The sequence below is a fragment of the Podarcis cretensis genome (genome assembly GCF_951804945.1).
Source record: "Podarcis cretensis genome assembly, chromosome: 9".
NCBI classification, from domain to species: Eukaryota; Metazoa; Chordata; class Lepidosauria; order Squamata; family Lacertidae; genus Podarcis; species Podarcis cretensis.
Genome location: NC_137178.1, coordinates 73,981,119 through 73,993,511, shown reverse-complemented (window position 1 = coordinate 73,993,511; position 12,393 = coordinate 73,981,119). Strand labels below are relative to the sequence as shown.

General features: G+C 45.5%; 1 protein-coding gene and 1 long non-coding RNA gene across 2 annotated transcripts in view; one reads left to right on the top strand and one right to left on the bottom strand.

The window, feature by feature from the left end:
* LOC307224699 overlaps positions 1 to 12,393 on the top strand; it is a 476,766-nt gene that overhangs the window by 99,976 nt on the left and 364,397 nt on the right. The window lies entirely within an intron of this gene.
* The window catches only part of PROM1 (prominin 1), a 109,420-nt gene that overhangs the window by 89,265 nt on the left and 7,762 nt on the right, over positions 1 to 12,393 (bottom strand). The window contains exons 2-3 of the mRNA XM_079991773.1: positions 7,718 to 7,797; positions 1,038 to 1,439 (exon numbers count right to left, since the gene is read on the bottom strand). Of these exons, the coding sequence (XP_079847899.1) occupies positions 1,038 to 1,260 (223 nt within the window). The 5' untranslated portion in view covers positions 1,261 to 1,439; positions 7,718 to 7,797. The remainder of the gene's footprint in view (positions 1 to 1,037; positions 1,440 to 7,717; positions 7,798 to 12,393) is intronic.

Below are 12,393 nucleotides of genomic sequence, written 5' to 3'. Positions count from 1 at the left end.
GATCAGGAATGTGCCTGTGTGGTGGTGATCCTTTCTCCCCAGTTTCACAATCTAGATCCAAATCCAGCTGCTCCTTTATGGAAAACATATGGGCATGATTTCCCCCCAGCAGAACAAAAAACAGGGCAGGGGAGGGGGAGAACATTGAAGGATAAAAAGGGTACAACACCATTTCCTTAGTACCACACTCTTGTTCAAATTCCACGACCCCTACAACTACTTTTAAGAGAAATCAAAAGAGATCTAATTGCTCCTCTCTCACTTGCCTGACCCTTAACCAGCTGGAGGAAGAGACATCACTGACAATCTTCTGAATCTATTAATTGCAGTCCAAAAGATTCTCACACTACTGCTCTATAGTGCAATCTTGCTGCAGAGGTCACTGAGAACCCATGTAGGAGAATATAATGGTGCAGACAAGTGTAACATCTGAAGTATGGCAAAAGAAGTTAGAATTTGTACTCTAGAATGGGCTTTCAGGTGACCAACTAATTCCACAATACATAAGTCTATCATTAGTGTAATATATATTTATTTTAAAAGGTTTACACCTATGGACAAGAAGGTCCACTCCAACTGGCTCCCCCAGTTTAGGAAGTTTAAAGCACACTGCTCTCATCTACATATTTAGAAGTCTACAAGAAAAAAAAATCTGCAACAGACTAAAGAAACTTCCACACTCGTACTATTTAATGGACTGCCCATCACATGTCGATTCTAAATTGCTGACTTATAGGGCTGTCTACATTCCCTTTGCAAGTTTTTTCACCTCATTTTTTATTATTATTATTATTATTATTATTATTATTATTATTATTATTATTATTATTAAAAGACAACTGCAGTTCCAGCCCATTCAGAGCTGTGGGTATAGGGTGCTATACAAATTTAATAAATAGTATTATTATTATTATTATTATTATTATTATTATCTGAAGGTACGCTCACAAACTATAGTCTGTGATAAGAGCTGCCATGCCAAACTAAAGCCTCAACCAGCACACATGCTTTAGGACAGTTCAATATTAAAGACTTACCTTGAGGAAAATAATTTGGTTGCACTAAATAGAGGAAAGTATGGACTAATCGAAACAAAATCCCTATTGCTCCAGGTTCGTGGTACGCTGCGGTGTCATAAGTCTTTGCAGGAACAAACCCAAAATCCAGAGTTTCAGAAGGCGGTTGGTATAAAGGCTGCACTTCGGAAATCGTTCTTCCACAAAACAGTAACAGGAGCAGTAGACAGAGTTCCCCAGCCATGACTGACCAAAATGCATAAAATGAGGTAGAAGTTGGGGGGAGCAGGGCTCAAATATTCTGCACAGATCCGTCAAGCAAAACAGGAGTCTTTCCTCGGCTGTTTCCTCAATCCAGAATGCGCACTTGCTTCCGAAGGCTTTTTTGGCAGCTCTTCACAGGATTCAGTTAGGGCTCCATCTCTGGCAATGAGAGAAAACAGCTGTTTATTAAGTGGCATTTCAACCCACAAGGAAGCCTAACAACAGTGTGAAACACACACAGTCGCCTCTAACATTTTAACACACTGCCCTGTTGGAAAGCTAAACAGATAGATGTGATCCTGTGCAACACTGAAAGACGGGGCTTTCCACTACTGTAAAGAGGGAGGGTAAAGATTGCTCAGAATTCTTTTGTGCAACACTTGAGACTTTGAAAGAGGAAAACTAAAATTAAAAGCAGCATTTCCCATGAATGATGATGTTGATGATTTTACTATTGGTACCCTGCTCATCTGACTGAATTGCCCCAGCCACTCTGGGTGGCTTCCAACAAATTATAAAAACACAGTAAAACAGCAAAACATTTGAACTTTCTCATAGAGGGCTGCCTTCAGATGTCTTCTAAATGTCATATAGCTGTTTATCTCCTAGACAGATGTTCGATGGGAGGGTGTCCCATAAGATGGATGCCACTACTGAGAAGGCCCTCTGCCTTGTTCCCTGTAACCTTACTTCTCACAGTGAGGGAACTGCCAGAAGGCCCTAGAAGCTAAATCTCAATGTCCAGGCTGAGTGGAGGTGGAGACCCTCCTTCAGGTACACTGGGCTGAGGCCGTTTAGGGCTTTAAAGGTCAGCACCAACACTGTGAATTGTGCTCAGAAACGTACTGGGAACCAATGTAGATCCTTTAGGACCGGTGTTATATGGTCCCAGAAGCCTATCCCAGTCACCAGTCTAGCAGCCACTTTCTGGATTAGTTGTGGTTTCCAAGCGCATTGCAGTAGTCCAAGCAGAAGATAAGTAGAACATGAACCACTCTGGCAAGACAGTGTACAGGCAGGTAGGTTCTCAGCCAGCATACCAAATGGAGCTGGTAGACAGTCATCCTGGATGCAGAATTAACCTGCACCTCCACGGACAGCTGTGAGTCCAGAATGACCCCAAGGCTGCGCACATGGTTCTTTAGGTGCACAGTTATCCCATTCAGGACCAGGGAGTCCCCCACACCTACCCTTCATCCCCCCATCTTGTTGGGTTTCAACCTCAATCCATTGACAGCTATCCATCCTCCAACCTTCTCTAGACATCCACACACAACATTCACCACCCTCACTAGTTCTGAATTCATCTGCATCCTGGGGAACACCCAGGCCAAATCCCTTGATGATCTCTCCCAGCGGCTTCATATAGATGTTGAAAAGCATGGGAGAGAGGACGGACCCCTGAGCACCCAGGGGTCCGAACACTCATCCCAACATCACTTACAGAGGCGGCACCAAGCTCCTCAAACAACAAGGCCTCCCTACCAAGTTCTCTCAAGGTTCAGTAATGACGCTGGTTCCACAGACATTGGGGGCTTCTGGCTTCTATATGTAGCTCAACTACAACTCCCTTCAGCCCTAGCTTTCATAGCCAATGGCCAGTGATGATGGGAGTTGTAGTTCTGCAATATGTGGAGGGCATATTACCAGAAACATGTCTTTTACAAGGATACCCTCTGCAGTGGTCAACGCAACAGAGCCCTCTTCAGCAACCAATTTTCATCAAGGATCATTCTTTCAAACTCTGCAAAGGCCAAGGCATGGGCAAACAGAAGTGAATGGAAAGGCACAGGGTGGGGTGTTATCAAAGTCTCCTCTGCTGCTGACTGGGGGCCAGGTGGGGAAGAGTAGTGGTTAAAGATGCATTTGTAATAAGCTCTCTTTGCAAAGAAATGAACCCAATCATTAAGCATCAAAAATACATTGCAATCCAATGCCAACTCAGCAAGAAAATGCCCCCCTCCTGTTCATCCCAAAAGAAAGCCCAGTGCCAGTGGCGTAGCGTGGGGGATGCAGGGGGGCCGGCCGCACCGGGCGCAACATGGGGGGGGCACTCGCACTCGCAGCTCTCTGCTCCTACCTGGCTCACTCAGGATTAGGGGGCGCAAATTACTTGCCTTGCCCCGGGTGCTGACAACCCACGCTACGCCACTGCCCAGTGCACACAGAGTGCCTGCTTGAGTCATAGAATCATAGAATCATAGAATCATAGAATCATAGAATCATAGAATCATAGAATCATAGAATCATAGAATCATAGAATCATAGAATCATAGAGTTGGAAGAGACCACAAGGGCCATCGAGTCCAACCCCCTGCCAAGCAGGAAACACCATCAGAGCACTCCTGACATATGGTTGTCAAGCCTCTGCTTAAAGACCTCCAAAGAAGGAGACTCCACCACACTCCTTGGCAGCAAATTCCACTGTCGAACAGCTCTTACTGTCAGGAAGTTCTTCCTAATGTTTAGGTGGAATCTTCTTTCTTGTAGTTTGGAACCATTGCTCCGTGTCCGCTTCTCTGGAGCAGCAGAAAACAACCTTTCTCCCTCCTCTATGTGACATCCTTTTGTATATTTGAAGATGGCTATCATATCACCCCTTAACCTCCTCTTCTCCAGGCTAAACATGCCCAGCTCCCTTAGCCGTTCCTCATAAGGCATCGTTTCCAGGCCTTTGACCATTTTGGTTGCCCTCCTCTGGACACGTTCCAGTTTGTCAGTGTCCTTCTTGAACTGTGGTGCCCAGAACTGGACATAGTACTCCAGGTGAGGTCTGACCAGAGCAGAACACAGTGGCACTATTACTTCCCTTGATCCAGATGCTATACTCCTATTGATGCAGCCCAGAATTGCACTGGCTTTTTTAGCTGCCGCGTCACACTGTTGGCTCATGTCAAGTTTGTGGTCAACCAAGACTCCTAGATCCTTTTCACATGTACTGCACTCAAGCCAGATGTCACCCATCTTGTATTTGTGCCTCTCATTTTTTTTGCCCAAGTGCAATACTTTACATTTCTCCCTGTTAAAAGTCAAAGCTTAGTCAGGTTAAACACACTGAAGAGCCCTAATATTGGTCCCTTCTGTCTCACTGGGTCCCTATCCAGCACCTCCAATTTCTGCCAAAGTAGACTTTGGAAGTAGACGAGTATCATGAATCGAAATCAGCTTCACAGTTCATTCATCCCATTGTTTTCTTTTCAAAGCTGGACATAATTGCCCCCCTTCCTTCCTATTATAAATGGTAAACTATATTTGCTAGTTTACCAGTTAAAGATCAAAGTACTTAAATTCTCCAAAATGCCCCCAGGAGAGGAAACCTTACTAACCTTAACAGCAAAGCCAATAACCATATGCATTTTATATTAGTAAGCTCTAATCCAGCACATGAAAAGCAGTTTCAAGTTCTCTCCTAATACACAGCTGGGCAAATTAAGCTCCAGTTGGCAGGCAGTCCATTTCTGGTTTGCCAAAAAATTATCTGCACGGCATATATATTTGGGTAACCTTTGTGAGTGAGAACAACGGAAACATCTCATCACACTCCCTTTTTCCACCAGCAGTCGGCTCAAGCAAGCAATTGACTGAAGAGAGAAGTTGTTGTTGTTTAGTCGTTTAGACATGTCCGACTCTTCGTGACCCCATGGACCAGAGAACGCCAGGCACTCCTGTCCTCCACTGCCCCCCGCAGCTTGGTCAGACTCATGCTGGTAACCTCGAAAACACTGTCCAACCATCTCGTCCTCTGTCGTCCCCTTCTCCTTGCGCCCTCCATCTTCCCCAACATCAGGGTCTTTTCCAGGGAGTCTTCTCTTCTCATGAGGTGGCCAAAGTATTGGAGCCTCAGCTTCAGGATCTGTCCTTCCAGTGAGCACTCAGGGCTGATTTCCTTCAGAATGGAGAGGTTTGATCTTCTTGCAGTCCATGGAACTCTCAGGAGTCTCCTCCAGCACCATAATTCAAAAGCATCAATTCTTCGGCAGTCAGCCTTCTTTATGGTCCAGCTCTCGCTTCCATACATCACTACTGGGAAAACCATAGCTTTAACTATACGGACCTTTGTTGGCAAGGTGATGTCTCTGCTTTTTAAGATGTTGTCTAGGTTTGTCATTGCTTTTCTCCCAAGAAGCAGGCATCTTTTAATTTCGTGACTGCTTTCACCATCTGCAGTGATCATGGAGCCCAAGAAAGTAAAATCTCTCACTGCCTCCATTTCTTCCCCTTCTATTTTCCAGGTGGTGATGGGACCAGTGGCCATGATCTTCGTTTTTTTGATGTTGAGCTTCAGACCATATTTTGCGCTCTCCTCTTTCACCCTCATTAAAAGGTTCTCTTCTTAATCCCGTAAAAGAGGAGGGAAGTACTTAGAGGCAAATGTGCTTCCCCTGGATCCTAATGGTTTGCCTAACTACGGACCTCTTCCCACTGAACTCAAAGGAGTAAATGCTAGGTGAACACGGCGCTAAGTGAGCTTCTCCTTCCCTAGGTCCTTCCCATGCAAACTGAGACTTCTTCTCTTTGCTCCACCCTCTGTGGGTGCTGGGCGACCAGGACAGAGAGAAGGCAACTTCTTCAGTAGCCTGGCTCATTTCTGCCTCTTCGCCCCATTCTCTCCAGCCTCTGCTTCTGGACTGTTCTCTGGCAGAGGTGCTTCCTGCTCACTAAGCCCTGTTACCCCTTCAGCTTCAAACCTCTTCCTCCCAGCCTGCTCCCTTTTCTGCACTCATTGATGTCCCACCAACACCACCCCCTGGGCTCTGAGCCTTCTTGCCTTGGGGGTTCCCCAGATGCTGCCCCCCCCCCACTTCTCTGCATCCAGTCAATTCATGACAGGCAACAGACAAAAATACAGAAACCAGAAATCTTTCAAGCCACTGCCTTGCCTGAAAAAAAGAGGGAGAAGCTCAGACGCTCGTTGCATAGGGCACTCTCAAGCCTGGCCACAACATCAGACATTTTATCAACACCAGTTCTTTTCCTCTCTCAGACTAGTTCTCTCTCTCTCTTTCTTTGTCTGATGTTTGGTTGTGGCAGAGATAGAACTGGCTGCAAATATTTTTCCTATGCCAAAAAATCCAAATGTTTAATAATAATAATTTATTTATTCCCCAGCCACTATGGGCAGCTTTCAACAGAGCATTAAAAACAGAATAAAACTTCAAACATTAAAAACTTCCCTAAACAGGGCTGCCTTCAGATGTCTTCTAAATGTCAGGTAGTTGTTTATCTCTTTGACATCTATGGGAGGGCGTTCCACAGGGCGGGTGCCACTACTGAGAAGGCCCTCTGCCTGGTTCCCTGTAACTTCACTTCTCACAGTGAGAGAACCACCAGATGGCCCTCAGAGCTGGACCTCAGTGTCCGGGCTGAACAATGGGGATGGAGACGCTCCTTCAGGTCTACTGGACCGAGGCCATATACCTCATATATGCAGAGATATAGCCTATCAAGTGGCCATTCTGATATCACTGTAATTATTTTAGGCATTTCTTTTAGAATTCTTTTTAGTATCAACCGCTCTTCGCATTGCTAAAGCAATCCTGACTTGCAGCTGGGAAGAGGAGGGTCGAATACAGCAGCAGAGTCACCACCGCAACTTACCCTGGTCAGGGCAGAAGGTGGAGGGCTGGGTGCTGAATCACCTCCAGGCTGGCACAGAAGAGAGAACCAAACTGGGCTTTCACTGCTAGATGGATTGGCCTAGGATCCAGTGGGTCCTTGGCTGGCTCAGCTCCACCTGTCCTGTTTACACCAGCTACTGCTTGCAGTAGCTTTCACTCATGAGAAGACACCTCAGCTGCATTCTAACCCCCTCCAAGTGTAGTGGACTGGAATTTGGATTGCCCTGTAGGTTGTTAAATTCTCAAATACATATAATCTAGTAGAGATAATCCCTTGACTATATGTACAGTAGGGACGCGGGTGGCGCTGTGGTCTAAACCACAGAAGGTCGGCGGTTCGAATCCCCGCGACGGGCTGAGCACCCATTGCTCAGTCCCAGGTCCCAGGTCCTGCCCACCTAGCAGTTCGAAAGCATGTCAAAGTGCAAGTAGATAAATAGGTACTGCTTCAGCAGGAAAGTAAACGGCATTTCCGTGCGCTGCTCTGGTTCGCCAGAAGCGGCTTAGTCATGCTGGCCACATGACCCAGAAAAACTGCGGACAAACGTTGGCTCCCTTGGCCTGTAAAGCAAGATGAGTGCCTCAACCCCAGAGTCGTTCGCGACTGGACAGGGGTCCTTTACCTTTACCTTTTTATATGTACAATATATAATGCAAGATAGTCATAGCCCAGACTATTTTCAAATGGAATTTAAACTTGATTACATATGAAAAGGTTATCTACCCAGCGTATTCAGTACCTAAACCTCCACACAACATAAGAGTAATTTTGAGCTTCAATTTGTGGCATTTAATTTCTTATATAAACATCCTACTTACCCAGCCTCTCCAGTTACTTGGATAATAAGGTTTTTGAGCCATTAAATGTGTACTTTCTTTTCCCAAGCGCAAAGATAAACCTGTAATAAAAAGAGCATATTTCTCTAATGTGTCTGACCAATGCACAAAGAGTAATCAATTCTTAGAAGCAGAAAACAACAGCATGCCTACTTCATGACAGAAAAATAAAGGGGGTAGTTTTGCTATATAAATAATGTTTTTAACTGACAATGTATTTAGTTCACACACGGAGCTTTATTGTAGTCCGTAGACCCAAAATACACAGTACAACAATAGTAAATATCAACAGTTACTAAGTTGTAATACCGGCCTTGGTAGCCAACAGAGGAGCTTTAGCCTGTACATACTGATTTCTGATTTTTACTGCCTCTGAGAGAAATTTTGCTACAGCCAGTGTAATAGTATCAAACTTATCCTCAAGAATAGTTAGCAACTCAGCATGCAAAGGGACGCGGGTGGCACTGTGGGTTAAACAATCAGAAGGTCAGCGGTTCAAATTCCCGCGACTGGGTGAGCTCCCGTTGCTCGGTCCCTGCTCCTGCCAACCAAGCAGTTCGAAAGCACGTCAAAGTACAAGTAGATAAATAGGTACCACTCCGGCGGGAAGGTAAACGGCATTTCCGTGCGCTGCTCTGGTTCGCCAGAAGCGGCTTAGTCATGCTGGCCACATGACCCAGAAGCTGTACGCCGGCTCCCTCGGCCAGTAAAGCGAGATGAGCGCCGCAACCCCAGAGTCCCTTTAACCTTTACTAAGCCATAAATTCCTTCTCACTAGTTCCATGTCTGTGCGTACATTCCCCAAACAGCTACTTTGCTCCTCTTGTCTTGTCGTACCTATGGGACCGCCTCTCCTGGTATGCCCCACAGAGAAACCTACGGTCTGCAAACAATAACATCCTCAAGGTCCCAGGCCTCAGAGAGGTTAGGCTGGCCTCAACTAGAGCCAGGGCCTTCTTGGCTGCGGCTCCAATCTGGTGGAACGCTCTGTCACAAGAGACTAGGGCCCTGCGGCACCTGACATCTTTCCGCAGGGCCTGCAAGACAGAGTTGTTCCACCAGGCCTTTGGTCAGCACGCAGCCTGACTCCCTCCTCTGGCAACCTGCACAGAATTTTGCTTAATCGGTTGCCATTAATTTGATTTTAATTAATTTTTATAATGAAATATTTTTAGAATGTGTGATTATTTGATTGTTTATTTGATTATTGTTAGCCGCCCTGAGCCCGGCTTCGGCTGGGGAGGGCGGGATATAAATAAAATTTATTATTATTATTATTATTATGTGAATGGGTAAGCAAAGAACAGCAGGGCTTGTTCATCATGAAATTCAAATTCATGGTCATGGCTTGCTTCACCCTAGCAAACCACAATTGCCAAGTCAACATGAAGCCATGGTCTATTGTTGAAGGCTGGCTAACTATCATGGTCTCTTAGGGTGAACAAACCAGACATAGTCTGTTTAACCTGCTAATGTCAATTTAACCTGCTAATGTGAAAAGTAGAGAAAAGTGGAAGTGAATGCCTAATACAGCTGACTTAGACAACATGTTGTTGCTTAGTATTATGTGTAAAAGCAACCAGAGTCTAGAATCTTTAAAAGTAAAGTATGCTGTTGGCATGCCCAGCGCCCCCAAATTTAGTTTAGCTCCCAAATTAACTTTTATTATGCTTACGTCAGACACCGCGCTTATGCCTGATCTCTTGTTTACGAAAGAAGGGAGGAAAAAGAAACAAACTTTTTTATTTGCTCATTTATTTACAATACACTTGTATTTAAGTATACAACACCACTACACTTAAACTTATAAGTATTGTTTAGGCACCTACTTAGGAGAAACATCAGTCGTGTCAAAGGTGCTGCTGACCCTGCTGCCACATAGCAGCTCAATACAATACGTAACATCATATTTTGATGTAAGAGTTAATTTCGCGTGCATGGCGCCGTTGAGAATAACAAGCACCGTCGTTGAGTCAAGCGTCACGGTTGTGAATGACAAGCGCTGCCACTAGCATGGCGCATCTTTGGTAGATGAGCGCACAAAGTTGAAAGTCCTTTAGTGAAGCAGTAGGTATACATTTCGGTAATACCTAGGTATATATGTATTTTGTTTTTCTAGCTTGATCAAAATTATTTATTATTTCATAACAGGTAGATAGTTAAAAAAAAGGGACGCAGGTGGCGCTGTGGGTTAAACCACAGAGCCTAGAACTTGCCGATCAGAATCCCAGCGACGGACTGAGCTCCCGTTGCTCGGTCCCTGCTCCTGCCCACCTAGCAGTTTGAAAGCACGTCAAGTGCAAGTAGATAAATAGGTACCACTGCAGTGGGAAGGTAAACGGTGTTTGTGTGCACTGCTCTGGTTTGCCAGAAGCGGCTTAGTCATGCTGGCCACATGACCTGGAAGCTGTACACCGGCTCCCTCGGCCAATAAAGTGAGATGAGCGCCACAACCCCAGAGTCGGCCACGACTGGACCTAATGGTCAGGGGTCCCTTTACCTGTACGTAGATAGTTAAAAGCTTAGGTGGCTTCAGGGTGCCTGGTGCCCCCCAGAATTTGGTGCCCAAGTGTCCCACACCCCTTGCACCCCGGGTAAAGATGGCCCTGCTTCCAGACTGAGGCACACTTAACATTCAAATGAGCTTCCAAGGGTTCAGAGCTGCTTCTCATGCATTATCTTGTTACCACTCAACCAGCAGTCCTGTTGGCATTATTATCTCTCATACTACATGGGAGGGGGTAGTAGAAAGAGAGCAGCTTGCTTAAGGCTACCTAGTGAGTTCATGGCAGAGGCAAGATTTGAACCACCTGGTTTACATCACAATTGGGCTGGGTGATAACTCGTTTTCAACACTATGATATATCAGCAGCTAAACAGTGATAAACTGACAGCATCAAAAGGTCTGGAATAAGGACAGAGGTATTGGCTGGTTTCACGGTTTTCCCTGCATCGTGATTTTTGCCGGCGCCTGCTCTTGTGATTGGCTGCCCCCTGCGTGAGGCAGGGGAGAGCTGAGTTGGCAGAATTAGCAGGGGCTGCAGGAATCAAGAGAAACATTGGCGGCTTAATGGTTTTCCCAACATTGTGTTTTTTGCATATCATACACACACACAAACCAAAGTTCACAATATATTGCCGGGTGAAAAATTATGAAGCCAATATCACGATATGGGCTTCAAACTGGTTTTAGACGATATACTGATTTATCGCCCAGCCCTAATCACAATCAGTAATTCAACAAGGAGTTTACAATCTACGCTTCAGCCCGGGAGAATGGGAGATGCAAGGATAACCAAGAAGGATCAAATGTAGGCATAGGAATTCTCAAATCACATGGGCATGCTTTTGCAAAACAGACAGAATCCATCCCTGCAGCATTTATTTTACTTTAGAGTAAGTCATCTATGTTTTATAGAACAAATGAAGGATAGCAAGTTTTAGGAATTAAATATGGACCGGGGATGAGAGAGTAAAGGCATATTAAGAAGTAACTGCTACGCTTTCATCCTGCCATTCCTCTGTAAGTGTGTTTCTCAAACTTGGGTCCCCAGCTGTTGTTGGATCACAACTCCCATCATCCCTAGCTAGCAGGAACAGTGGTCAGGGGTGATGGGAGCTGTAGTCGAACAAAAGCTGGGGACCCAAGTTTGAGAAACACTGCAAGTCTAGGAACTCACAGTCTAGGCCAGGGTAGGCAAACTAAGGCCCGGGGGCTTGATCAGGCCCAATCTCCTTCTAAATCCAGCCCGTGGGTGGTCCGGGAATCAGCGTGTTTTCACATGAGTAGAATGAGTCCTTTTATTTAAAATGCATCTCTGGGTTATTTGTGGGGCGTAGGAATTCGTTATTTCATTTTTTTTCAAAATATAGTCCCGCCCCCCACAAGGTCTGAGGAACAGTGGACCAGCCCCCTGCTGAAAAAGTTTGCTGACCCCTGGGTCTAGAAGCTGCCCAGAGTGGCTGGAGCAACCAGTCACATGGGTGGGGTATAAATAATACATTATTAGTAGTAAAAAAAAAAAAAAGTAAAGTATTAGTATTAGTATTATTACATATAAGATGCTCCCCTCTTTTATCCTAACCCTCCTAAGATCACTCAGTAAGCTTCATGACCACTATAATGGCTATCATCTGTGTTGAATTAGCATCTTCAGAGATGTAGTTGCACATAAAGGTAAAGGTAAAGGGACCCCTGACCATTAGGTCCAGTCGTGACCGATTCTGGGGTTGCGGCGCTCATCTCGCTTTATTGGCCAAGGGAGCCGACGTACAGCTTCCGGGTCATGTGGCCGGCATGACTAAGCCGCTTCTGGTGAACCAGAGCAGCGCACGGAAATGCCGTTTACCTTCCCGCCAGAGCGGTATCTATTTATCTACTTGCACTTTGATGTGCTTTTGAACTGCTAGGTTGGCAGGAGCAGGGACCGAGTAACGGGAGCTCACCCCGTTGCGGGGATTCGAACCGCCGACCTTCTGATCGGCAAGTCCTAGGCTCTGTGGTTTAACCCACATTGCCATGAGGCATCTAATCATAAGCCTGCATTTTTATTAAGGCTTGATCAGGGCCTGTATCTTAAAATGAGCTTAAAGATCTTCAAATGTTTCATGCCAGGCAGAAGAGCAGCTGCCTAAGAACCTTGGCAAAATGTTTTTAC